The sequence below is a fragment of the Belonocnema kinseyi genome, chromosome 9 (genome assembly GCF_010883055.1).
Source record: "Belonocnema kinseyi isolate 2016_QV_RU_SX_M_011 chromosome 9, B_treatae_v1, whole genome shotgun sequence".
NCBI lineage: Eukaryota > Metazoa > Arthropoda > Insecta > Hymenoptera > Cynipidae > Belonocnema > Belonocnema kinseyi.
The window spans coordinates 111,000,437-111,027,194 of record NC_046665.1 but is presented as its reverse complement, the minus strand read 5'-3'; the positions used below and the strand labels follow the sequence as shown (position 1 = coordinate 111,027,194).

Here is a 26,758-nt window from a genome sequence, read left to right as displayed (position 1 = left end):
TTTGAAAATTAAAATTCGAAAATTTTTTCTAAAGCCTCTAGGGGACTTCGTTTTCGCACGAAAAAATTTTATGTGCCCTTATTGCATCCGGACCCACAATTTCCAACTAAGAATTTAGAGCTCTAACTAAAAAGGTAAATTTTCTACTCAAAGAAAAAGAATTTACAACGAAATTGTTAAATTTCCAGCTAAAAAAAAATTGTAACCAAAAATGAATAGTGAAAATTTCAGATAAAAAAATGCAACTTCAAGCAATATATGCAATTTCCAACAAAAGAAGTGAAGTGTCAACTAAAAAAGAAAACATTTTAAAATAAAAATGAAATAATTACATTTTCTGTAAAAAAAATTAGTCTTCAATAAAAAACAAAATTAGTTTTTAACAAAATATTATAATTTTGCACCAAAAAATATGAATTTTCAAAGAAAAATTGAATAATTGATATTCCACCCAAAAAATATTTTAATATTAAATAAAAAACACAGCTGATTTTAATACAAAAAAAAAACAAGAAAAATTGAGTAGTTGATATTCCAACCAAAAACTATTTTAATATTAAATAAGGAACAGTTGAATTAAAAAAAATACAAATATTAAATGAAATACTTAATTTTCACATCAAGCATTAATTTTTAGCAACCCCAAAATGAAATAGTTCAATTTTTAGTCAAACAAATAATTTTGAAACAAGAAAAAGGAGATACTTAAATCAAACGAGATACATAAATTTCCAACGAAAAATAATTTATTTTGAAACATAAAGATGAATTTTTAAATAAGAAGATTAATTTTCTACCAAAAATCACGTTTTCAACTAAACAATTTATTGTTAACAAATGAGTTACAGTTTTCACAAAAATGAATGAATTTGCAAACAAAAAGAATAATTTTCTAAAAAAAAAAGATTAATATTCAAGTAAAGAAAGACGAATTTTTAAGAATTAATTAAATTTGTAACCGAAAAATGATTATTCAACCAGTAAGGATTAATTGTTAAGTATTAAGATTAATTTTCAACAAAATGCATAAATTTTTATCCGAATAGTTCATTTTCAAATTAAAAAAGGCGAATTTTTAACCAAAAACGGACAAGTTAAAGTTTTAGTTAATCAATTTTTAAAGTAAAAAACAGATTTTCAACAAAATAGTTTATTTTGAACCAAAGATGATCTTTAACAAACAACGTAAAAATTAATAGTTGATAATTCAACCAAAAAATATTCTAAATTTAAACCCGTTAAATTCAACCATAAAGGACGAATTTTCAACCAAACAGAAGAAACTTCAAACGATTTTTCTCCAAAACAATTGGTTTTTTAAACATTTTAAATATTGTTTTCTTCAGTTTTCACTACAAAAAAAAATAGAAAAATTTTCAAAACATCTACTTCCAAACGTCCTTCTAGTAAATAATACTGTTCAAGAAAAACTGACCGTACTTGAAATATTAAACTTTTTCTTTTCAAATTGAATAATTGACACTTTGACTCCATTTTACGAATAAACTATAAACTGTTATTAATAATTTGTATAAAAAAGGCTATTTTTCATATATTTAATTTAAATTATCGCAGAACTCGGACCCGAATATATATATATATATATATATCGGTTTTCAGGGTGTTTAAGGTCGCTAGACACCCTGTAAATCTATTTGCTTTTTTTTATATTAATATCGAGAAAGAAGCAAATAAGAGGAAATTAAAAGTGGGAATTGGGGAGGAAATGCGGGAAATGGGTGACAGACTAATTTCTAATAATATTTAACGATTACTGCAAGCATACCTGGGACATTATTAACATAACACCCGTCGACTAAAAGATGCCCATCACTTGGATCGCAAACGGGAGGAAAGATACCAGCAAAACTCATACTGGCTCGAATGTACTTCCACAGAATACCTGGTTCAGATAAACTGAACCGTTCAAATTAAAAAAATTCACAACTAAGCATCTTTTCATCAACGGGAGCGAGCTTGACTGTATAAAAGCTGTAAGGCGCAAATTATGGATTTTTTTTTTTTAATTTATTTTTTCTTTCCAATGAGAAGCAATTTATTTAGCGCAAAAGCAAACAGTTTTTTTCTGTGTAGATGGATTTTTAAATAGTCAAAGCTCCAAATACCTATTAGCTTAATAAGCTTCTGCCAAGACTCTTTTCAGCTTTATTGCAAAAACAAATCGCACATCTAGCCCTATTTTTCTAGCCCGTAAAAACACATTCTATTCTTCATTTTTCAAAATATTTTAATCACACGTAGCCATTGAAAGGCCACAATTATACAAAATTAAAATATATATATTTTTTCAAGTAGAGTGTCTGCTCAAATCCTGGAAAAAAATTCTCTGACCGCTCTGGATTTTTTATAGGCGTGATGAACTCTTTTTAATAAAATTAATGGGAACACGATATTAAATTGAAGTTAAAACATTACAAATTTTCAAAATTTCAAGTAAAAATATTGAATTTTCAACAATATAAATGCATTTTTAAGCAAGCAGTTAAATTTTCAATGAAAAGCTAAATTTCCTACTAAAAAATACGAATTTCCAACTAAAAAAAGATGAATTTTCAACCAAAAGTGGAGTAGTTTTAGATTTCAAGCTCTAAAAATTGATTTTCATCTAAAAATAAAAATAAGTTTTGAACAAAATAGTTACATTTTTAACTGAACGCAAATCTTTGCGTTTGCAATTTTATCTTTTTGGTAAAAAATTCAACTAGGAATCCAGTTTTAAATTCATCTTGTTGCTAAAAAATGTAACCGTTTTCTTTAATTAATTTTTTTTAATAATGATTTTTTTAACTGAAAATGTAACTATTCCTACTAAGTATTCAACGATTCAATTTTTTCATGACAATTTATTCCTTTAATTGAAAATTAATGTGTTTTATTACAAATTCGTACAAATTTGTTAAAAGCTGATATTTTTCAATTCAAAATTCAACTATTTAGTTGAAAATTAATATTTTTGGTTGAAAATGCAACTATATAGTTAAAAATTCAACTTTTCTAGCATGATTACTTAATTAAATAATTAAATAAATTTAAAACATAATAAATAATTTGTTGAATTTGTATAAGTCCATGAATTTCAATAGTAATTTAAACAAATTTGTATTTTGTCTTATACTTATTATTATGCTTCTGATAATTTTTCAACAAAATACATAAATTATCAACCAAATAGTTAAATTTTGAACCGGAAAAGATCAGTTTTTATCAAAAAATGGAATAATTAAATTTTCAACCAAAGTAATGTATTTTCAACTAAAATGATTTTTTAAAAACCTATCATAGATTAATTCAAAAATAAAATTTTCAACGAAGTTTTATTTTCAACCGAAAAGATGATGAATTTTCAAACAAGAAGAATAATTTTCGACCAAAAAGACAAGTCTTCAACAATATACATAAATTTTCAACTAAGAAATACGAATTTTTAACCACAATAAAAATTAATTTGTCAACAACATACTTAAATTTTCAAACTGGAATAGTTGAATTTCAAACCAAATAGAGCAGTTTTCAACTAAAATGATGAATTTTACAGATGAATTTTCAATAAAGATGATTAATTTTGTACTAAAAAAGGCGGATTTTTAACTAAAAAAGATAAATTTTCAACAAAATAGTTTAATTTTGAAACAGGGTGATACATTTTCCACTTAAATTATTAATGTTTAACTGGAATAATTGCATTTTTTACCAAAAATATGTAAATGATCAAACATAAAGATTAAATTTGAACCAAAAAAACAACAAATGATTACATTTTTAACTCAAAAAGATAATCTTTTAACCATAAATGAAGTAGTTAACTTCACAGTTAAAAAAATTAATTTTCAACTAAAAGATATACTATTTCAAGAAAAAATGAAATTATTCAATTTTGAGTAAAAAATAAAATTAATTTGAAGTAAAAAGATGAATTTTTAAACAAAAATAATAATAATCTACCTAAAGAAAATTTTTCAACAAAATGCATTAATTTTTAACGAAAAAAAGACAAATTTTCAACCAAATAGTTCAATTTTATACTAAAAAATATCAGTTTTTAACCATAAATGGAACAGTAATTAAATTTTCTTTTAAAAAAAATGTCAACCAAACTTATGCATATTCAACTACAATGATGAATGTTCAACTGGAATAGTAGAATTTTAAACGAAAAAAAAATGAATGAAATTTCAAACGTTAAGATTAATTTTCAAGATAAAGAAAAAAGAAATTTCAACAAAGACATGAATTTTCAAATAAATAGTTGAATTTTCAATTTAAAAAGCTAAAATTTTGAATTTTAAACCAAAGAAATAATTCTCCAACTAAAGTAAAGAATGTTGAACTAAAATATACTTAAATATTTAATGAAAAAGATGAATTTTCAACCAAGATGATTAATTTTCTATCAAAAAGATAAATTTCCAACAAATCAAAAATATAATTGTTAAATTTTCAGTTAAGAAATTAATGTTCATTAAAAAAAATAATTGTCAATTAAATTGATAAATTTTCAACTAAAATTATGGAATCTTAAATAAATCGAAAACAAATTTCCATTTCGAATTAAAATCAGTTAAATTATACCAAAAATGAAGAATTTTCAAAAAAGAGATTTTTCACTCTAATGAGAATAAAGATTCCAACAGAAGTGTTGAATTTTCAAGCAAAAAAAAAATTAATTTTAAACCAAGGAGACTAATTTTTATCACAAATGGCGAATTTTCAACATAATATATCCATTTTTTAATAAAAAATATCAATTATTATCCAAAAATTGATTACATAAATTTTCCTATAAGAAAATTTATTTTCAAACATTTTTTTAACAAAATAGTTTTGAATTTTTATCTGGAACAGTTCAATTTTCGGTTCACAAAATTCATTTCTAGTACAAAAAAAAAACCAAATTTTCAACCAATTAGTTGAATTTTCAACAAACAAAAAAAAACATAAAATTTCAACGATCAATGTAACAATTAATATTAAAACTAAAAAATCTTTTAATTTTTAATCAAAAAAGCAACTTTTACCAATTGAAAAAAAAATTGTTATTTAATTTGATATTAAATTCTTTTTTAAATAAATCAAGCTCTTGAAAAAATTCCCTAACTTTATAAAAATTCTCTGAAATTTCCAGGTTTTTCCAGATATATCAAAATTCCCTGTGAATTACAAAAAAAATGCAGAAAGCTAGTTGATTGGGGAATTTGCACATCCAAGATTGAAAAGACAGCATACTCATTTGACACAAAAAAAATTGAATTCCAGGGGATTGAAAATAATAGTATCTAAACTTGTAGAATTAAATAAATTATAAATTTTTTTTCTTTCCAAACTAAAAAACATAAAAATCGAACATTAAAGTTCTGAAGCTTTCAATTAATTTAAACAATTCAAATACTGAAACCTGACAAATGGAAAAATGTTATATTTTAGTAAAAATTAGAGTTGTGCAGTCGTTTTTTCGAATTTTTAATACAAATTTACAAACGCTTGGAAACATTGAATTTTTCGAAAGAGAAATTACAATTTTTTAATCCAAATAACTTCTTGTTTTTTGGTTAACAAATGTATCCAAAAATCGATTCGAATTTTTAAAGTTTTAAAATTTGTGACAGTTTAAGGAAATCAAACTGGTTTGATGTAGATTTAAATTTTTTCCCTGAAAAATCCTTTTTTCCAATTAATTAAAAATTCAAATAAACGACTGCACACTTCTAGTAAAAATGTAAAAAATCGTAACAAAAGAAAAGAAAAATATAAAAAACTGTACTTTTCTAAATAAATTTAAATGTAAAAGTGAACAGAAGACATGAACTTTCAACTAAAAAAGATCAAATATTAACCATAAATAAAACAGTTAAATTTGAAGTTAAAAAATTAATTTTCAACAAAAATAAAAACAAATTTTCAACAGAAACCATTTTTAAACATAAACGGAATAGCTTGAATTTTAGTAAAAAAAAATCAATTTTCAACTCAAAATAAAAACAAATTTTCAACAACATTTTCCAACATAAATTTTCACATAACAAAAAATGTATTGTAAACCAAAAAAAAAAATTGTTTAACAAAATAGTTGAATTTTTATCTGGAAAATTCAATTTTCAGTTCACAAAATTAATTTTCTAGTAAAAAAAAAACAAAACGAATTTTCAACCAATTAGTTGAATTTTCAATAAAAAAAAAACATAAAATAATAATGGATTGAATAGTGAATATTGAATAATAATTGAAGGCCTCGTGCTTGAATATAGGAAGAGAGGAGTCTAAAATTTGTTGGTAAAATTGAAATTACCTGGGAGGTTATTGACGTACCCGCCGTCGAGGAGCAGATGGCCATCGGTGGGGTCGCACATGGGGGGCATATAACCAGACAACGACATCGAACCACGAATATATCGCCACACCGATCCTAAACACGACACGTACGTCATTAGAAATAACAAGTATCTTCAAAAATCAAAAATCATCTCTATATAATGTACACTTTTCATTTATTATGAATATTGTGATTTGTATGATTCATTCAACATATTCCTGCACCCTTCTCGCCCAAATCTATCACACCTTATTCTTATTCTTCTTATTATTATTCTTATTCTGATAGGCAACAAAAAATGAAAAAGAATTTTGGAAAATTATTCCCTAACAAATATAGTATCATCTTCTATTTAGTGAAAATCTAATTTTTGCTTTCCAATTTATCTTTTTTATTTGATTATTAAAGGGATTTATTTTTTAATTCGTATGTTTTGGTAGAAATTAATCTTTATGGTGGAAAATTCACCTTTTTATTGGAAAATTTAACTCCTGCCAGTTGAAGTTTCTTCATTTTAATTGAAAATTTATCTTTTGTTTTCAAATTTAACAATGTTTTTCCAATTTTAGTTTTATTTTTAATTGAAAATTAATTTTTTGACCTAAGGATTTAAATATTCGTTTTATGGTAGCAATAGATAAATTTAAGATAGTAAATTTTTTTATGAAATGACTGAGAGGTCCTTCAAATTATAATAAGATTTTGTATTTAAAAGGACTACCGAAGAGTGGACGAAAAAGTCTTAATATAATCATTTCAATCAAAATTTTGTCCAGCAGTCAGAAAAACTTCCACACTTTTTATTCCTTTTATGGTTGACATTTTATATTTTCTAGTTGAAATTCATCTTTTTCGTTTAAAATTAAACAATTCCGTTTATAGTTGAAATTTTATATATTTTAGTGGAAAATTCCGGTTTTTTTGTTGAAAATTCCTTTTTTTTATGTTGAAAATTCAACTATTTCAGTTAAAGATTCATAATTTCAGGGTAAAATTTATCTTGTTTGTTTTAAAATTAAAATATTCCACTTGATGATTCTTCATTTTGACTGACAATTTATATTTTTGTTTTAAAATTTAACTATGTTCTTAAAAATTTATTTCTATTTTGGCTTGAAAATTAATTTTTTTTTAACTAAAAATTTAACTATTCTATTAATGGTTGAAATTATACATTTTTTAGTATAAAATTCCTGTCTTTTGTTGAAAATTTGTTTTTGTTAATGTTGAAAATTAATCTTTACGTTTGAAATTTTACATTTTTAGTTGAAAATCAACTATTTCAGTTAAGAATTCATAATTTCAGTTGAAAATTAACTTTTTTTCGTTTAAAATCAAACTATTGTAGTTGAAGATTCTTCATTTTTGTTGAAAAAGTATCTTTTTATTTTAAAATTTAACTATGTTATCAGAAATTCATTTCTATTTTGGGTTAAAAATTAATTTTCTTAACTAATATCTTAACTATTCCATTTATGGTTGAAATTTTATATTTTTTTAGTTGAAAATTCGTTTTATTTTATGTTAAAGATTCTTCATCTTGGTTGAAAATTAATTTTTTTAAATAAAAAATTTAACTATTCCATTTATATTTGAAATTATATATTTTATTGAAAAATTCCTGTCTTTTATTGAAAATTCGTTTTTTATGTTAAAAATGAATCCTTACGTTTAAAATTTTACCTTTTTAGTTGAAAATTCAACTATTACAGTTAAAGATTTATAATTTCAGGGGAAAATTCATCTTTTTCGCTTTAAAATTAAAATATTTCACTTGATTATTCTTCATTTTGACTGACAATTTATATTTTTGTTTTTAAATTTAACTATGTTCTTAAAAATTTATTTTTATTTTGGAATGAAAATTAATTTTTTTTAACTAAAAATTTAGCTATTCTATTAAAGGTTGAAATTTTACATTTTTCAGTTGAAAATTCGTTTTTTTTAATGTTGAAAATTAATATTTACGTTTGACATTTTACATTTTTAGTTGAAAATCAACTATTTCAGTTACGGATTCATAATTTCAGTTGAAAATTAACTTTTTTTCGTTTAAAATCAAACTATTGTAGTTGAAGATTCTTCATTTTTGTTGAAAAAGTATCTTTTTGTTTTAAAATTTAACTATGTTATCAGAAATTCATTTCTATTTTGGGTTGAAAATTAATTTAACTAAAAATTTAACTATTCCATTTATGGTTGAAATTTTATATTTTTTAGTTAAAAAATCGTTTTGTTTTATGTTGCAACTTAATTCTTACGTTTGGAATTTCACTTTTTTAGTTGAAGATTAAACTACCAGTTAAAGATTTATAACTTAAGTTAAAAATGATTCTTTTTTCGTTTAAAATTCCACTATTCCAGTTGAAGATTCTCTATTTGAGTTGAAAATTTATCTTTTTGTTTCAAAATTTAACAATGTTGTTAAAAAATTATTTTTATTTTGGTTTGAAAATTAATTTTTTCAATTAAAAATGCAACTATTCCATTTATGATTGAAATTTTATATTTTTTAGTTCCAAATTCATTTTTTTATGTTGAAAAATAATCTTTACGTTTGAAATTTTACCTTTTTAGTTAAAAATGCAACTATTTCAGTTAAAGATACATATTTTCAGACGAAAATTCATATTTTTAGTTTAAAATTCAAATATTACGGTTAAAGATTCTTCATTTTGGCTGAAAATTAATTTTTTAAACTCAAAATTTAACTATTCCATTTAGGGTTGAAATTTTATATTTTTTAGTTAAAAATTCCTGTCTTTTGTTGAAAATTCTTTTTTTTATGTTAGAAATTAATCCTTACGTTTAAAATTTTACCTTTTTAGATGAAAATTCAACTGTTTCAGTTAAAGATTCATAATTTCTGTTGAAAATTAATTTTTTTCATTTAAAATTAAACTATTCTAGTTGAAAATTCTTCATTTTGGTAAAAAATCTATCTTTTTGTTTATAAAATTTAACTATGTTGTTAAAAATTTATTTATATTCAGGGTTGAAAATTAATTTTTTTAACTAAAAATTTTACTTCCATTTATGGTTGAAATTTTATATTTTTTAGTTGAAAATTCCTATTTTTTATGTTGAAAATTAAACTTTACGTTTGAAATTTTACCTTTTTAGTTGAAAATTCAACTATTTTAGTTAAAGATTCTTAATTTCAGTAAAAAATTAATCTTTTTTGTTTAAAATTAAACTATTCCAGTTTAAGATTCTTCGTTTTGGTTAAAAATTTATCTTTTCGTTTATAAAATTTAACTATGTTGTTACAATTTTATTTCTATTTTGGGTTGAAAATTAATTTTATCAACTGAAAATTTAAATATTCCATTTATGGTTGAAATGTTACATTTTTTAGATGAAAATTCGTTTTTTTGTTTTTTATATTGAAAATTAATATTAAAGTTTGAAATTTCCCCTTTTTATTTGAAAATTCAACTGTTTCAATTAAAGATTCATAATTTTAATTAAAAATGAATCTTTTTCGTTTAAAATTAAACTATTCCAGTGGAAGATTCTTCATTTTGGTTTGCAAATTTATTTTTTTGTTTAAAAATCTAACTATGTTCTTAAAAATTTATTTTTATTTGGGGTTGAAAATTAATTTTTTAACTAAAAATGTAACTGTTCCATTTCTTGTTGAAATTTTATATTTTTTAGTTGACTGTTCGTTTTTTTATGTTGAAAATTACACTTTACGTTTGAAATTCAACTATTCCAGTCGAAGATTCTACATTCTGGTTGAAAATTAATTTTTTTGTTTTAAAATTTAACTATATTGTTACAAATTTTGCTCTATTTTATGTTGAAAATTAATTTTCACGTTTGAAATTTTATCTTTTTATTTGAAAATTCAACTATTTCAGTTAAAGATTCATAATTTCAATTAAAATTTCATCTGTTTAGTTAAAAATTCAACTATACCAGTTAATGATTCATCCATGTAGTTGAAAATGCATAATTTTGGTTAAAAAGTCTTTTTTTAACTGAAAATTTAATAACTAATCCTTTTATGGTTCAAAATTGATCTGCTTTAGTACAAAATTCAGCTATTTAGTGAAAATTGGTATATTTTAGTTAAAAATTAATGTATTCTATTGAAAAATTTTCTCTATGGTAGATTATTATTATTATTATTATTATTAATATTATTCCTGGTTAAGCATTCATCTTTTGCTTGAAAATTCAACTATTTCAGTTAAGGATAATTTATATTTTGAAAAAACCTCTATTTTGTTGAAAATTTGTTTTTTATATTGTTGAAAATTAATCGTTGTTCGAAACTATCTTTTTGTTTAACAAATTTTTTTAATTCCTATTGAAGATTCATAATTTTAGTTAAAAATTCATGACATTGTTTGAAATTTTAACTAAATGTGTTGAAAACTTGTTTTTATTTTGGGTTGAAAATTGATTTTTTAAACTAAAAATTTAACTATTCCATTTACGGTTAAAATTTTACCTTTTTAAATTGAAAATTCAACTATTTGTTTGAAAGTTTATGTCTTTCGTTGAAATTTCTTTATTTTTTTATCTTGAAAATTAATCTTTACGTTTGAAATTTCATCTTTTTGGAACAAAATTCAAATATATCAGTTAAAGAATCATAATTTCATATTAAAATTCATATTTTTGCTTAAAATTAAAATATTCCAGTGGAACATTCATCATTATAGTTACAAAGAAATAAGTTTAAGTGAATTTTTTTTTTAAGAGAAAATTTAATTACTATTCCATTTATGGTTGGAAATTTGTATTTTTTTGTTGACAATTAATGCATTTTGTTAAACAATTTTCTTTTTAAAAGATTATTATTTTTTTGTTGAAAATTCATCTTTTAACTTTAAATTAATTTTATTTATTACTGAAAATTTAATGATTTCATTTTCTTCTTGAAATAGTATCTCTTTTAGTTGAAAATTTGTTTTTATTTTGTGTTGAAAATTAATTTTTTTTAACTGTGAACTTAATTACTTCATTTATGGCTAAAAGATTATCTTTTTGAATTAAAAATTTAATTATTTCTTGTTTTTTTGGTTCAAATTTAATCTTAGTTTTTGATCATTTATATATTTTTGGTAAAAAATGCAATTATTCCAGTTGCACATTCATAATTTTAGTGTAAAATGTATCACTTTATTTGAAAGTTGATCTATTTTGTTAAAAATTGATCTTTTTTAGTTAAAAATTCGTCTTTTTTAGTGCAAAATTGATCATATTTATTGAAAATTCATCATTTTAGTTGAAAACTGATTATTTGATTTAAAATTCAACTATTCTGGTTTGAAAATTTAACTATGTTGTTGACAAATTTGTTTTTATTATGGGTAAAAAAATATATTTTTTAGTTGACAATTTAACTATTTTGTTAAAAATTCGTATTTCTTAGCTGAAAATTTATGTATTTTGTTGAAAAATTGTCACAAATATAATAATAAATATAAGACAAAATAAAAATTTGTTTGAATTTTTATTGAAGTTCATGGACTTAGACAAATTAAAAAATTTATTATTATGTTTTGAATATTATTTAATTATTTAATTAGTTGATCTTGCCAATATGTTTAATAATATCTTGTAATATAATTTTCTCAAAGTCTTCTAATATTTTCAAAAAAATTGTTACATTTTCTAACCATATAGTTGCATCTTCAACCAAAAATTAATTTCTACCAAAAAAGACGAATTTGTAATAAAACACATTAATTTTCAATTAAAAAGGATAAATTGTCATAAAAAAATGTAATCGTTCAATTTTCATTACAAAATAATTACTGTTCAACCAAAGATATGAATTTTTAACTAAAATAATGGAATATTTAAAAGGAATAGTTACATTTTCAGTGAAAACAAATAATTATAAAAAAACTAATTAAAGAAAATGGTTACATTCTTTAGCAACAAGATGAATTTTCAACTGGAAACCTACTTGAATTTTTTTACCAAAAGGATAAAATTGCAAACCCTAAGATTAATTTTCAACATAAAAAAATTAACTACAAATAATTAAATTTTCAACCAAAAAAGATGAGATTTTAATTATAAAAAATAATTTTTTAACTAAATGGTGGAATTTCGAACTGAAATTATCAGTTTTTAGCCAAAAATGGAATAGTTACATTTTGAATCTTCAACTGGAATAGATGAATTTTCAACTCAAAAACAAATGTTTAGCGAAATAGTTGAATTTTAAACTAAAAAATATCAGCCTTCAACCAAAAGTGGAATAGTTACACTATCAATTGAAAAAAAATAACTTTCAACCAAACTGATGTTAATAAATTTTATTCTCAAATGATGAATCTTTCACTGGAATAGTTGAATTTTAAATCATAAAGACGAATTTTCAAATAAAAAAAATAATTTTTCAGCAACAGAAAAATAAAATTTTTAACAAATTAGCTCAGTCCAGAGGAAGAATTTAGAAAAAAGTTGAATTTTCCAGCAAAAAAAAATTTTCAACAAAAAAAATTCTTTTTTTACCAAAAAAAAACGAGTTTTCAACAAAAAAATATATAAATTTCCAATCAGATACTTGAATTTTCAACCAAAAATGGAATTGTTAAACTTGCAGTTAACAAATTTATTAATATGAAGCCAAAAACAAAACGAATTCTTATAAAAACAGCAATATAAAGCTATTTTTCCTATAAAATTTAATCATTTTTATTTAATTTTATATTCCAATTTAAACCAAAATTAGGCTCTCTCTCAAAAAAATGCCCTGGCTTTTAGAAAAAAAATTTCCGTACATTTCGAGGATTTCCAAGTTTATAAAAATTCCCTGACAATACCAGGTTTGCAACGAAAAATATTAATTTTCCACCAAGCGATAGAATTTTCAAAAAAATATATAAATTTCCAATCAGATACTTGAATTTTCAACCAAAAATAGAATTGTTAAACTTGTAGTTAACAAATTTAATTTGAAGCCAAAAAAAACGAATTCTTATAAAAACAGTAATAAAAAGCTACTTTTCATATAAAAAATCATTTTTATTTAATTTTATATTGCAATTAAAACCAAAATTAGGCTCTCTCTCTCAACAAAATTCTCTGGCTTTAAGAAAAAAAATTCCCGTACATTTCGAGGATATCCAAGTTTATAAAAATTCCCTGACAATAACAGGTTTGCAACAAAAATATTAATTTTTTACCAAAGAGAACGAATTTTCAACAAAATAATATATAAATTTTCAATCAGATACTTGAATTTTCAACCAAAAATAGAATTGTTAAACTTGTAGTTAACAAATTTAATTTGAAGCCAAAAAAAACGAATTCTTATAAAAACAGTAATAAAAAGCTACTTTTCATATAAAAAATCATTTTTATTTAATTTTATATTGCAATTTAAACCAAAATTAGGCTCTCTCTCAACAAAATTCTCTGGCTTTAAGAAAAAAAATTCCCGTACATTTCGAGGATTTCCAAGTTTATAAAAATTCCCTGACAATAACAGGTTTGCAACAAAAATATTAATTTTTTACCAAAGAGAAGGGATTTTCAACAAAATAATATATAAAGCAAAACGAATTTTTATCAAAACAGTCAAATACAGCAATAAAAAGCTATTTTTGCTATAAAAAATCATTTTTATTTAATTTTATATTGCAATTTAAACCAAAATTAGGCACTCTCAAAAAAATTATCTGGCTTTAAAAAAAAATTCCCTGACAATACCAGGTTTTCCAAATTTTTCCATTTAGAATAGACACCCTGTAGAAAAATAAATTTGGATACAACTCGACAAAGAGTGCAGGAAAATTTAAAATATGAATTTAGATTAATCTCTAATATGTATATAAAAGCACGAAAGTCTATGAAAAACGGAGAGTACGTCAACAACAATTTTCCACTCAGCTCACTCCCGCTAATAAAGTTCGAATCTAATTTTCTAAGTACAGTGCAATGCTAAATTTTGACTGATAATGAATATTGAACGACAATAATGAATCAATTGTATGTATTTAGAGGAGAATTACAGACCGTGTGTGTGTGTTCGCATACAGGAAGCGGTTATATCGGTCGTTATGGTAAAATACGGAAGCCAAAGATCCTCGATGTAGGTGTCGCCAAACGTCGCCTGGATCGTTTTGTTGAAATCCTTCCCAGAGAACATCGAGGTCATTGGATAAGTCAGATCCAGGATTTGCCTCCACCACTGAGTCATTTTCTAAAACCAAAATCTACTGTAACTCATTCAGACCCGGGACTCACTCCCGAGATCAAAAATTGTGCAATAGTCTCAGAAATTTGAAAAAAAAAAGTGTTTTTTCTTCTTCTTAAAATTGTGTTTTTTGCTTAGACACAGTTTACGATAGATGTAATATTTATACTAAAAAATATGAACCTTAAAATGAAAAAGAGAAATTGCCTAAAAAATCATATGTTTTAATAGAAATTAATCTTTTTTTTTTAGATAGGGATTCAAGTATTTTGTTAAAAACTCGTCTTTTTTCGTTGTTAAATCCAACTGTTGTTTATTTTTTATTAAAATCTTTTTTCTGGAAATATCGACTATTACATTCTTCTTTGAAAAATCATCTTTTTAAATTAAAAGCTCGACTCCTTGGTTCAAAGTTGAACTAGTTCATTAAAAGTTCTTGTTTATTTGTTGTAAGACTTATAATTTTAGTTCAACTGTTTTATAGAAACATATATTTTTTCTTTTTACTTGAAAATTTTACAATTTGGTGGAAAATTAATCTATTCGGTTGCAAATTAACTTGTTTGTTGAGAAATCATCATTTTCATAAAAAATATATTGGCTTTCGTAGAAAATTAAGATATTTACTTAGAAATTCAATTATTGAGTTAAAAATTTAACTATTTTGTTGAAAATTAATTGTACTGAACAAAAATTATACAAGTATTTAGTTGAACTTTTTTATTATTGATGTAGGATACTTGACCAGAGAAATTAATAAATAATTTTATATGTTAATTTTGTCTATGACAAAAGAGTTCAACTTTTAACCAAATAGTTAAGTTTTTAATTAAAAGAAAGATGAATTCGCAACGAACAATCTAACCAAATTTTCTATTATAATTCAGAAATATCTGTTTTGAAAATACTACTTCTACTCTAAAAAATACTTGAATTACTTTCTTTATCTAAAATTTGGAAGTGGAAATTTTCCATTTCCAAATTTTTTCCATTTTACATTTTTCAAAAAAATTCCATTAATTTCCGTAAAATTATAGTGAATTTAGAGAAAATTAAGATAAACAAGAATTCGATGAAATTCATAAAAATTCAAGGTAATTAAAAAAATTGAAATGAATCAGATTAAAAAACTTCTTTAAATTCAGAAAATTTCAAATGAGCTTAGAAAAATTCAAGTTAATCCAAAAGAATTTTACGAAATGCCTAAGAATAAAGTAAGGGACAAAGACTTCAGGATCAATCAAATAAAAACTTTTTAAAAATCAAAAAAATCCATAGAATTATGTAGAATTGAGTAGATTTAGAAGAATTCAAATGAACTAAACCAATTCTAGATAATTCCAAGAAATTAACAAGAATTCGGATTAATTAATAACAATTCAGGGTGAATTCCAAAACATAATTTAGAAACTCTTGATATCTTTGAGTCCCTACTAATTTATAAGCAAAAAAGAATTAAAATGAATTAAAAAATCGAAAAAATTCCATTGGTTTCAGTAAAATTTGAGTGGATTTAGAGGATTTAAAGGAAAGGATAAGAATCCGATAAAATGTATAAAAAATCAAACAAATCCATGGAATTAAGTAGAATTGAGTAGATTTAGAAGAATTCAAATGAATTAAAAAAATTCTAGAGAATTCCAAGGAATTAAAAAGAATTTTGATTAATTAATAAGAATTCAGGACGAATTCCAAAAAATAATTTAAAATCTCTTCAAATCTTTGAATCGCTACTAATCTATAAGCAAAAAATAATTAAAATGAATGATAAATAATTTGTAAAATCGAAAAAATTCCATTGGTTTCAGTAAAATTTGAGTGGATTTAGAGGATTTAAGGGAAATAAGAAGAATTCGATGAAATTTAGAAGAATTCAAATGAACTAAACAAATTCTAGAGAATTCCAAGGAATTAAAAAAATAGGATTGATTATTAAGAATTCAGGGTGAATTCCAAAACATAATTTAGAAACTCTTGATATCTTTGAGTCCCTACTAATTTATAAGCAAAAAAGAATTAAAATGAATTAGAAATAATTTTTAAAAATCGAAAAAATTCCATTGGTTTCAGTAAAATTTGAGTGGATTTAGAGGATTTAAAGGAAAGGATAAGAATCCGATAAAATGTATAAAAAATCAAACAAATCCATGGAATTAAGTAGAATTGAGTAGATTTAGAAGAATTCAAATGAATTAAAAAAATTCTAGAGAATTCCAAGGAATTAAAAAGAATTTTGATTAATTAATAAGAATTCAGGACGAATTCCAAAAAAATAATTTAAAATCTCTTCAAATCTTTGAATCGCTACTAATCTCTAAGCAAAAAATAATTAAAATGAATGAAAAATAATTTTTAAAATCGACAAAATTCCATTGGTTTCAGTAAAATTTGAGTGGATTTAGAGGATTTAAGGGAAATGAGAAGAATTCGATGAAATTTAGAAGAATTCAAATGAACTAAACAAATTCTAGAGAATTCCAAGGAATTAAAAAAATAGGATTGATTATTAAGAATTCAGGGTAAATTCTATAAAATAATTTAAAATCTCTTAAATCTTTGAATCTCTACTAATTTATAAGCAAAAAATAATTAAAATTAATGAGAAATAATTTTTAAAAAAGAAAAAATTCCATTGGTTTCAGTAAAATTTGAGTGGATTAGAGGATTTAAGGGAAATGAGAAGAATTCGATGAAATTTAGAAGAATTCAAATAAACTAAACGAATCCTAGAGAATTCCAAGGAATTAGAAAAAATAGGATTTATTATTAAGAATTCAGAGTAAAACCCTAAGAATAATTTCAGTTTATTTTTAAAAACTAAAAGAATTCAGAATGAATTAATACGAATTTCAAATTAATGCAAAAAATATTTGAATATCTCTTGAAATCTTTGCAACTCTACGAAATTCCTCACTTCTTGTGAAAAATTGTTTGAAATTAATGAAAATTTAAAAAATTCCTTTAAATTATTAAAATCCTTAGAAATTCCTTGACATTGTTAGAATATCTTTAAGATGCCTTAGATTCTTTTAAAATACCCTAAAATAATTCTAAGTCTTTGAAATCCCTTTAAACTATTGTGGTGAATAAAAAATGCATTTCTGGTAATCTTTTAAAATGCCCTAAAGCTCTTTAAAATGCCAAGGAACAAAGAAAATAAATTAAAATATTTCAAATCCTTTGATGATTTTATCAAATGAATTTAAAACATTCAAAAGAATTCGATAGAATTTTAATTAATTCAGTATAAATTAATAAGAATTCAGGGTCAATTCCAAAAACCATTTTCATTACTTTTCAAATCTTTGAAAACCTACAAAATACCTTAATTTTTTTTGTATACATTCTTTAAAACCCGCTAAAATATTATTAAATCCCAAGAAGTTCTATGAGATCTGACGATTTTTCCTTAAAGCCTGGAAAATTTTTTATTCTTAAATATTCCAATCACTTTTGAAATCTCTTCAAATTATTCAAAATCAATAAAAAATTTCTAGGAATCTTTTGACATTCCCTAAAATAGTTAAAATGCTATGAAAACCTACAAAATACCTGACGTTTCATGAATAAATTCTTTGAAATCAACTAAAATTTGTATAAACTCCCTTAAAATCATTGCAATTCTCGGAAATTATATCGAATCCTGTGTAATTTTGAAAAATGCCATAGAAACTTGAAGATCCTGTAAAATCGTTTCATATATTCCGAAACTAAAAAATATTTTTTAGTGAAAAATTAGTCTTTCTCGGTATAGAATTTATCATCTTTGTTGAAAATTTATCTATTTAGTTATAAATTCAACTATTTCAGTTGAAGATTCATCGTTGTAGTTAAAAATTAATTTTTTTTGTTTGTTTAAAATTCAATTATTCCAGTTAAAGTTTCTACCTTTTGTTGAAAAATTATCACTTATGCTGAAAATTTGTTTTAATTTTGGGTTGATAATTAATTTTTGTAACTGAGGATTTAATTATTTCATTTAGGTTTAAAAATTGAAAGTCTTTTGTTGAAAATTCGTTTGTTTTCTTTTAGTGCAAATTAATCTTTGCGTTTCAAGTTTTATCTTTTTGGTAAAAAATTTAACTATGTTTAAAATTTATTTTTACTTTGGGTTGGAAATTAATTGTTTTAACTGATAATTTAAGTATTTTATTTTTTTAATTGAGAATTCATCTGGTCTGTTAGAAAACTTGTTTTTATTTTTGGTTGATAATATATATTTTTTAGTTAAAAATTTGTCTTTCTGGGTAGAAAATTATTCATCTTTACTGAAAATTCATCACTTTTCTTGAAAATTTGTTTTTATTTAGAATGGATAATTAATTTTTGTCATTAAACATTTAATTATTCCATTTAGGTTTAACAATTTATATTTTTTGGTTGAAAATTCGTCTTTCTCGTTGGAATATTTTTCGACTCTATTTTTTATTAGAAATTGATATTTTTCGATTAAAAATTCAAGTATTTAGTTAAAAAATACAGAAACGAAAAAAGTATAAACTAAAAATTAATCAAATTGAATTTTACCAACATCACATCCATTATTCAAAGTATTTATTTAAAAATTTATGTAATTTGTTAAAAATTGGTCTTTTTCGGTAGAAGATGAGTATTTTTTTTGAAAATTAAACTGTTCGTTTAAAAATTTATGTACTTGGTGCAAAATTTTCATTTTTTTTTTTGGTAGAAAATAATAAATTTTCTTGTTTAAAAATTCATCTTTTGTTTGAAACTTTAGCTATTTGGTTGAATTTGTTGATATTTCATTTTTTGTTTTATTTGAAAATAGTGTTTTTAATGTCATTTTTTTTTAATAGTAGAAAAATAGTGCAATCACTTAAAAATAGTGTCATAAAATTTTCCAGAATTAAGCTTACGTGCAAAATTTACACAAAATTATATTGCCTTTTTTGCTAAAATATCAACTATTACATTTTTCGTTAAAAATTCAACTTCTTGGTTAAAATTTTAACCACTTCCTGGAAAATTAATTTTTTTGGTTCCAAGTTCATAATTTTAGTTGAAAAATGTTTGTTTTTATTGTTAAAAATTTATTCTTTTAAATGAAAATTTAATTTTTTAAGTGAAATTTCCACTTCTTCATTGAAAATTTAACTATATGCTAGAAAATTTTTACAATTTGGTTAAAAATTTGCCTTTTTTGGTCGAAAATACATTTGTTGGGTTAGACGTGCTACTGTTTGTTTGAAAATTAATGTTTGTTAGTAAAATCCATGTTTTATTTATTTCAAATTAAATTATACTTTTGTTGAAATATCAGTTGCGAATTTAGAAACATGTGTGCATTCTAAAAAATCTTGAGTGGGTAAATTGAAACTTAAAAATTATCTAGCAAATTATTGTAAATATCATACATATTTTGCGTTACTGTATTTCCCTATAATTTATTTTTGTTGCTAAAAAGAATTTTCATATAAAATCAGAAATTTTTAAAGTAGGAATTATTCGATTTCAAAGATTCGAAATTAAGATCTGAAAATTTTTCTTGAAAATAATAAAATTTACAAGTTTGAACAATTCCTAAAGTTTTAAATATTTTTCGTCGAAAATAAAAGTTTTATCTTTAAATTGTAATGTCAATTTTCATTAATTATCAAAAATATTGTTCTGGATTTTCTTGCCTGTCATTTTATATAATAGATACTATAAAATACAAACATTTAACCCTAAAACGGTACACTGGTGCGAATTTGCACCTGAAGTTTTTTCATTTTGTTGGCATTTACGCAAACACAGCTGCAGCGGATTATTTACACATATATTAAATATATGTGACATATGCTAGTTGTTTATTATATGTTCGATATATTAAATAATTAATATTAACATTACATAAAAACCAATTCGCACCAGTGTACCGTTTGAGGGTTGATAAAAATAATTTTACATTTTAATTCAGAAATTACTTGAGCCATTGGATTTTTAGTTAGATTAAAAAATAATAATAATAATTTGAAATTACCCTCGACCACTCGCGAGCTTTCTGGGTGACAGTGACAATGTTTTTCTCCATGCACCAGAGGGCGCCCATGAAAGCACCGATACTGACTCCACCGACCATGTCAATCGGAATTCCGGCTTCGAGAATCGCCTTCAACATTCCTATGTGAGCGGCTCCTCTGGCGCCACCACCTCCGAGAACCAGACCAACCGATGTGCCAGTTAACCATCGAGCAAGTCTGCTAAAATCACTGTGGACGTTCGGCTCAGACATCAGGACTTTCGAGTAGAGCTCATTCTGTTCAAAAATAAAAGGTGTTTCATACCTTCAATTTGAAAGAAAGAAACGAATTTTCATAGAAAATCATAAAAGTATCGAAGAAGGCTCGAAATTTTAACAAATTGTAAGCAGCTTTAACTTTTTTCACTGAAAATTATTATATTAGAAAGATACAAATTTTTCATACAAAATTTATTTTTTCGATTTTGTTAGCGTTTTTTCTTTTGACTGGGGATTAACATTTTTTAACAAAAATCATTAGATTTTAAAGTTTCATCACTTTTGGAAAATTGTATGGTAATTTTTTATGATAAAGTTGATATATTAAAACAAAAATCATTATAATTTGATATCATTTGATTAATAATTTGATATAATTTGATTATTTTTCTGTTTTTCATCGGAAATCAGTATTTTTAGTAAAAAAAAAAATAGATGATAAGAATGATTCGTAATTTTTAACAATTTTAGGTGATGTTAGAGTTTTATACCGAAAATGGGTCATTTTAATCACAAATTATTATATCAGAAAGATAAAATTTTTTTAAATAAATTGATTTTTTCGGTTTTAAAAATTTTTTTAAACGGGGATTGACATTTTTACACAAAAATCATTAGATTTTAAAGTTTCATGATTTTTGGAAAATTTTATGGTGCACTATAACTTTTTATAATAAAATTGGTATATTAAAAAAAAATTCATAAATTTTAATAATTTTGGGTTATGTTAGCTTTTTATACCGGAAATAGATACTTTTAATCACAAATTATTAGATTAGAAAAATAAAAAATTTTCCAACAAATTGCTTTTTCGGTTTTGGTAACGTTTTTTTTTTTTTGCAGAGGATTGACATTTTTAAACAAAATCATTAGATTTTAAAGGTTAAGCATTTTTGAACAATTTTAGGTTACGTTATAACGTTTTAGAATAAAATTAGTATATTTTGTTTTATATCAGTTATTTTCTTCAGAAATCGGTATTTTTAATAACAAATTTGTTTTTAAATACGATTCTCCAATTTTAACAATTTAAAATTATTATTGATGTTGGTTTTTTGACCAGAGAAATTAATCAATAGTATTGGATGTATTTTCAATCAAAAATAATTAGATTTAAAAGATTTAAAAATGTGTGGGTACAATATTTATAATCTTTTAACCAATTTTCATTTTATCCATACTTTTCGTCGGAAATTGGTATTTTTAATAAAAAATTTAGTTTCAAAGACAATTTTATAAATTTTAACAATTTTAGGTTACGTTAGCATTATATACACCAACTGGATATTTTTAAACGAAAGTAAGTAATGTTTGAACAAGACTTGCAATTTTTAAGAGTTTGAGGTGATCTTAACGTTTTTCATAGGAAATACTTTATTTCAACAAAAAACATCAGATTTAAAGGTTTATAATAGCCATCATTTAATGTTACGTTATAGCGTTTATTTAAAAAATTGTTATTTCAAAAACAAATGTCATCAGAAGGCTAATTTTTTTTAAAACAATTTTAGATTAAGTTACAGAGTTTTATAACAAAAAGTTGTAGTTTAAAACAAAAATCATTATAATTAAAATAATATTTATAGTCGTTAATTAATTTGGATTATGTTAGTGTTTTTCGTCGGAAGCTGATATCTTTAATTTAAAAAATAATAGATTTGTCTGTAATCAAAATTAATTTTTTTGGTAGAGAAATAATATTCTTGTGTAACAATTTAATAATTTGATTAAAAATTCATATAATTTATTCAAATTTCGTCTTTTTCGGTAGAAAATTAATGTTTTTTGTTTAAAAATTCATTGTGTTGGTCGATAATTCAAATATTGCAGCTAAATATATATATTATTTTAGTTGAAAACTCATCTTTTTGTTTAAAAATTAAATTATTTGGTTGAAAATTGAAGCATTTTATTAAAAATGTATGTATTTTGTTCAAAAATACATCTTTTTGTTAGAAAATCAATCTTTTTGTTTAAAAATTCAATTATTTCGTTCAAAAATCAATTATTTGGTTCAAAAATCTTTTTTGTATAAAAATTCATCATGTTGGTCAAAAATTCAGGTTTTGCCTAAGTATTGTATAAATATTTTGTTGAAAAATTAAGAATTTGATTATAAATGTTGTATTTTGTTCAGAAAACCGTCTTTTTGAAAGAAAATTGATCTTTTTGTTTAGAAACTCAATTATTTGGTTGGAAATTCAATTAAATTGTTCAAATTTCGTCCTTTTGTTTAAAAAATCATCTTGTTGGTCGAAAACTCAAGTATTTGATTAAAAACTTAAGTGTTTTTGTTAAAAAAATTCGTCCTTTTGGTAGAAAATTAATCTTTTTGTTTAAAAATTTAATTTATTTGTTAAAATTTCATTTTTGGTAGAAAATTTTTCTTTTTTGTATAAAAATTCATCTTTCTTGGTCAAAAATTCAAGTACTGCAGTTAAATACATATTACATTAGCTGAAAACTTATCTTTCTGTTTAAAAATAAAACTATTTGGTTGAAAATTTAAGTATTTGATTTAAAATATTGTGTTTTCTTAAAAAAAATCGTCTTTTTGATAGAAAATCAATATTTTGTTTAAAAACTCAATTATTTGGTTGAAATTTAAATTAAATTCTTAAAATTTCGTCTTCTTGAAAAAAAATTAATCTTTTTTGTATAAAAATTCATCTTGTCGGTCAAAAATTCAACTATTGCAGTTAAATACATATTATTTTATTTGAAAACTTATCTTTTTTTTAAATAAAACTATTTGGTTGAAAATTTAAATATTTCATTAAAAATATATTTGTTTTGTTAAAAAATTCATCTTTTTGACAGAAAATCAATCGTTTTGTTAAAAAATTTAATTATTGTATTAAAAAATCAATCTTCTTTTTTTTTAATTCAATTAATTTGTTAAAATTTCATCTTGTGGGAAAAAATTCAAGTATTGTAGTCAAATATACATTATTTTAGTTTAAAACTTCTCTTTTTGTATGAAAATAAAACGATTTGGTTGTAAATTTAACTAACAAGCTAAAAACTGATATATTTTGTTTCAAAATTCATCTTTTCTTATAGAAAACTAATTTTCCTGGCTAAAAAATCAATTGTTTACTTAAAAATTTATGTATTTTGTCAATAGTTAATTTTTTTGGTAGAAAATTAATTTTCTGTATTTAAAATTTTCCGTCTTCGTAGAAAATCAATCTTTTCGGTTAAAAATTCAAATATCTGATTAAAAATGCATGTGTTTTGTTCAAAAATTCATCTTTTTGGTAGAAAATCAATCGTTTTGTTTAAAAATTGAATTATTGCATTAAAAAATCAATCTTTTTGTTAAGAAATTCAATTAATTTTTTTAAATTTCATCTTTTTGGCAGAAAATTAATCTTTTTAGTATAAAAATTCATCTTGTTGGAAAAAATTCAAGTAATGCAGTCAAATATATATTATTTTATTTGAAAACTTATTTTTTTTTTTTAAATAAAACTATTTGGTTGAAAATTTAAATATTTCATTAAAAACATATTTGTTTTGTTAAAAAATTCATCTTTTTGATAGAAAATCAATCGTATTGTTTAAAAATTTAATTATTGTAATAAAAAATCAATCTTTTTGTTTAAAAATTCAATTAATTTGTTAAAATTTCATCTGTTTGGCAGAAAATTAATCTTTTTAGTATAAAAATTCATCTTGTTGGAAAAAAATCAAGTATTGTAGTCAAATATATATTATTTTAGTTCAAAACTTCTCTGTTTGTATGAAAATAAAACGATTTGGTTGTAAATTTAACTAACAGGCTAAAAACTGAATTTTCCTTCTTGGTAGAAAATCAATCTTTTCGGTTAAAAATTCAAATATTTGATTAAAAGTGCATGAAATTTATTCAAGTTTCGTCTTTTTGGTAAAAAAATTAATCTTTTTCTTTAAAAATGTATCTTGTTTGAAAATTCAAGTATTGCAGTTAAATATGTATGATTTTGTGTAAGAACCCTCCTTTTAGATTATTTTTCTTTATTCAGAATTTGCCTTCTTGGTAGAAAATCAATCTTTTCGGTTAAAAATGTGAATATTTTATTAAAATGGCAGGTCATTTATTAAAATTTCGTCTTTTCGGTAGAAAATTAATCTTCTTGTTTAAAAATTCATTTGGTTTTTTGATAATTAAAGTATTACAGTTAAATATATATTATTTTGAGTGAAAACTCACCTTTTCGGTTAAAAATAAAAGTGTTTAATTGAAAAATTTAACTATTTGCTTAGAAATTTATGTATTTTCTTCACATTTTTCTTTATATTACAGAAGATTAAACTTCTTTATTCAAAATTCGTCTTTTTTGTAGAAAATCAATCTTTTTGTTTAAAAATTCAATTATTTGGTTGAAAATTCATGTAATTTGATCAAATTTCGTCTTTTTGGTAGAAAATTAATCTTCTTGTTTAAAAATTCAAATATTGCAGTTAAATAAGTATTATTTTGTGTAAAACCTCACCTTTTACGTTGAAAATAAAACTATTTTGCTTAAAGTTAAACACTTATGAAAAATTCATCTTTTTTATTCAAAATTAATTTATTACAGTTAAATATTAAAAATGTTAGTAGAAAATACACTTTGGTTAGAACTTTTTTCCTTCTTTTTTTGGAAAATTAATTTGTTTTAATTGAAAATTTAACTATTCCATTTTTGATTAAAAACAGTTTCCGAAAATAACCAAATTGGGAAATTCACTACGCAAAAGATATGAATGAAATATTATTTTCCACAAATAACCCTCATAAGTCTATTTTATAGGGTTCTAAACTAACCCTACAAGTGAAAAAAATGAGTTTTCCGAATTTTTGGCTCTGATTATGATTTTTTTACGCTTTTTAAATGCAGATGGTTGATAATAAACAAAATACTACTTCATACTCATCATTAGATGCTTACATAAATTGTTTAAGCAATTAATCATTATTTTGTTAATGATACTCAATTTCAATAATGTTAGAAAATTGCCCTTTTTTCTGAAATCTTCTACGTTTTCCCCAGTTTGTACTTAGGATGAGTTAATAATATAAATAATTCTAAACAACCTAATTGCTTAAACAAGTGATTATTGTTCGCAACTATGTTTTCTTATAATGATGTTAGGTAATTGTTATTTTTTTGGTGAAATGTTAAACTTTTTTTGTCCACTTATCACTTTTCATGGTAATAATTCATGCAAATCAATCAAAAATAGTTTTTGAATTAATTTATTATTGTTTATAATTATCTTTTCTTAGATAAGTTCAAAAAATTTTCTGTTTTTTCTGAACTGTTCAACTTTCGTCTGTCGAAATAGTTTTATTTTCAAAGAAAAAGATAAATTTTCAACTAAAATAATATATATTTAACTGCAATACTTGAATTTTCGACCAAAAAGATGAATTTTTATACAAAAAAAATTAATTTTCTACCAAAGAGATAAAATTTTAACAAATTAATTGAATTTTTGAACAAAGCACATACATTTTCAATCAAATACTTGAATTTTCAACCAAATATTTTTATTTTAAAACAAAAAGGTACGTTTTCAAAAAAATAATATGTATTTAACTGCAATACTTTAATTTTTGGCCAACAAGATGAATTCTTATACAAAAAAGAATAATTTTCTACCAAAAAGATTAAATGTTTACAAGATTAATTAAATTTTCAACTAAATATTTGATTTTTTCAACAAAAAGATTAATTTTCTACCAAAAAGACAAAATTTTAACAATTTAATTTAATTTAATTTTCAACCAAATGATTGAATTTTTAGACAAAAAGATTGGTTTTCCTTAAAAAAGACGAATTTTTTAACAAAGCACAGACATTTTTAATCAAATACTTGAATTTCCAACCGAATAGTTATATTTTCAAACAAAAAATATAAGTTTTCAACTAAAATAATATGTATTTACTTGCAGTACTTGAATTTTTGACCAACCAGATGAATTCTAATACAAAAAAGAATCATTTTCTACCAAAAAGATGAAATGGTTACAAAATTAATTGAATTTTCA

The 26,758-nt window shown here is 22.4% G+C and overlaps 1 protein-coding gene across 1 annotated transcript in view; it reads right to left on the bottom strand.

Annotated features, from left to right (window-relative positions):
* Positions 1-26,758, bottom strand: part of LOC117180689 (neuropathy target esterase sws) — a 95,130-nt gene that overhangs the window by 15,761 nt on the left and 52,611 nt on the right. The window contains exons 9-12 of the mRNA XM_033373179.1: positions 20,482-20,757; positions 14,318-14,504; positions 6,305-6,421; positions 1,787-1,903 (exon numbers count right to left, since the gene is read on the bottom strand). Of these exons, the coding sequence (XP_033229070.1) occupies positions 1,787-1,903; positions 6,305-6,421; positions 14,318-14,504; positions 20,482-20,757 (697 nt within the window). The remainder of the gene's footprint in view (positions 1-1,786; positions 1,904-6,304; positions 6,422-14,317; positions 14,505-20,481; positions 20,758-26,758) is intronic.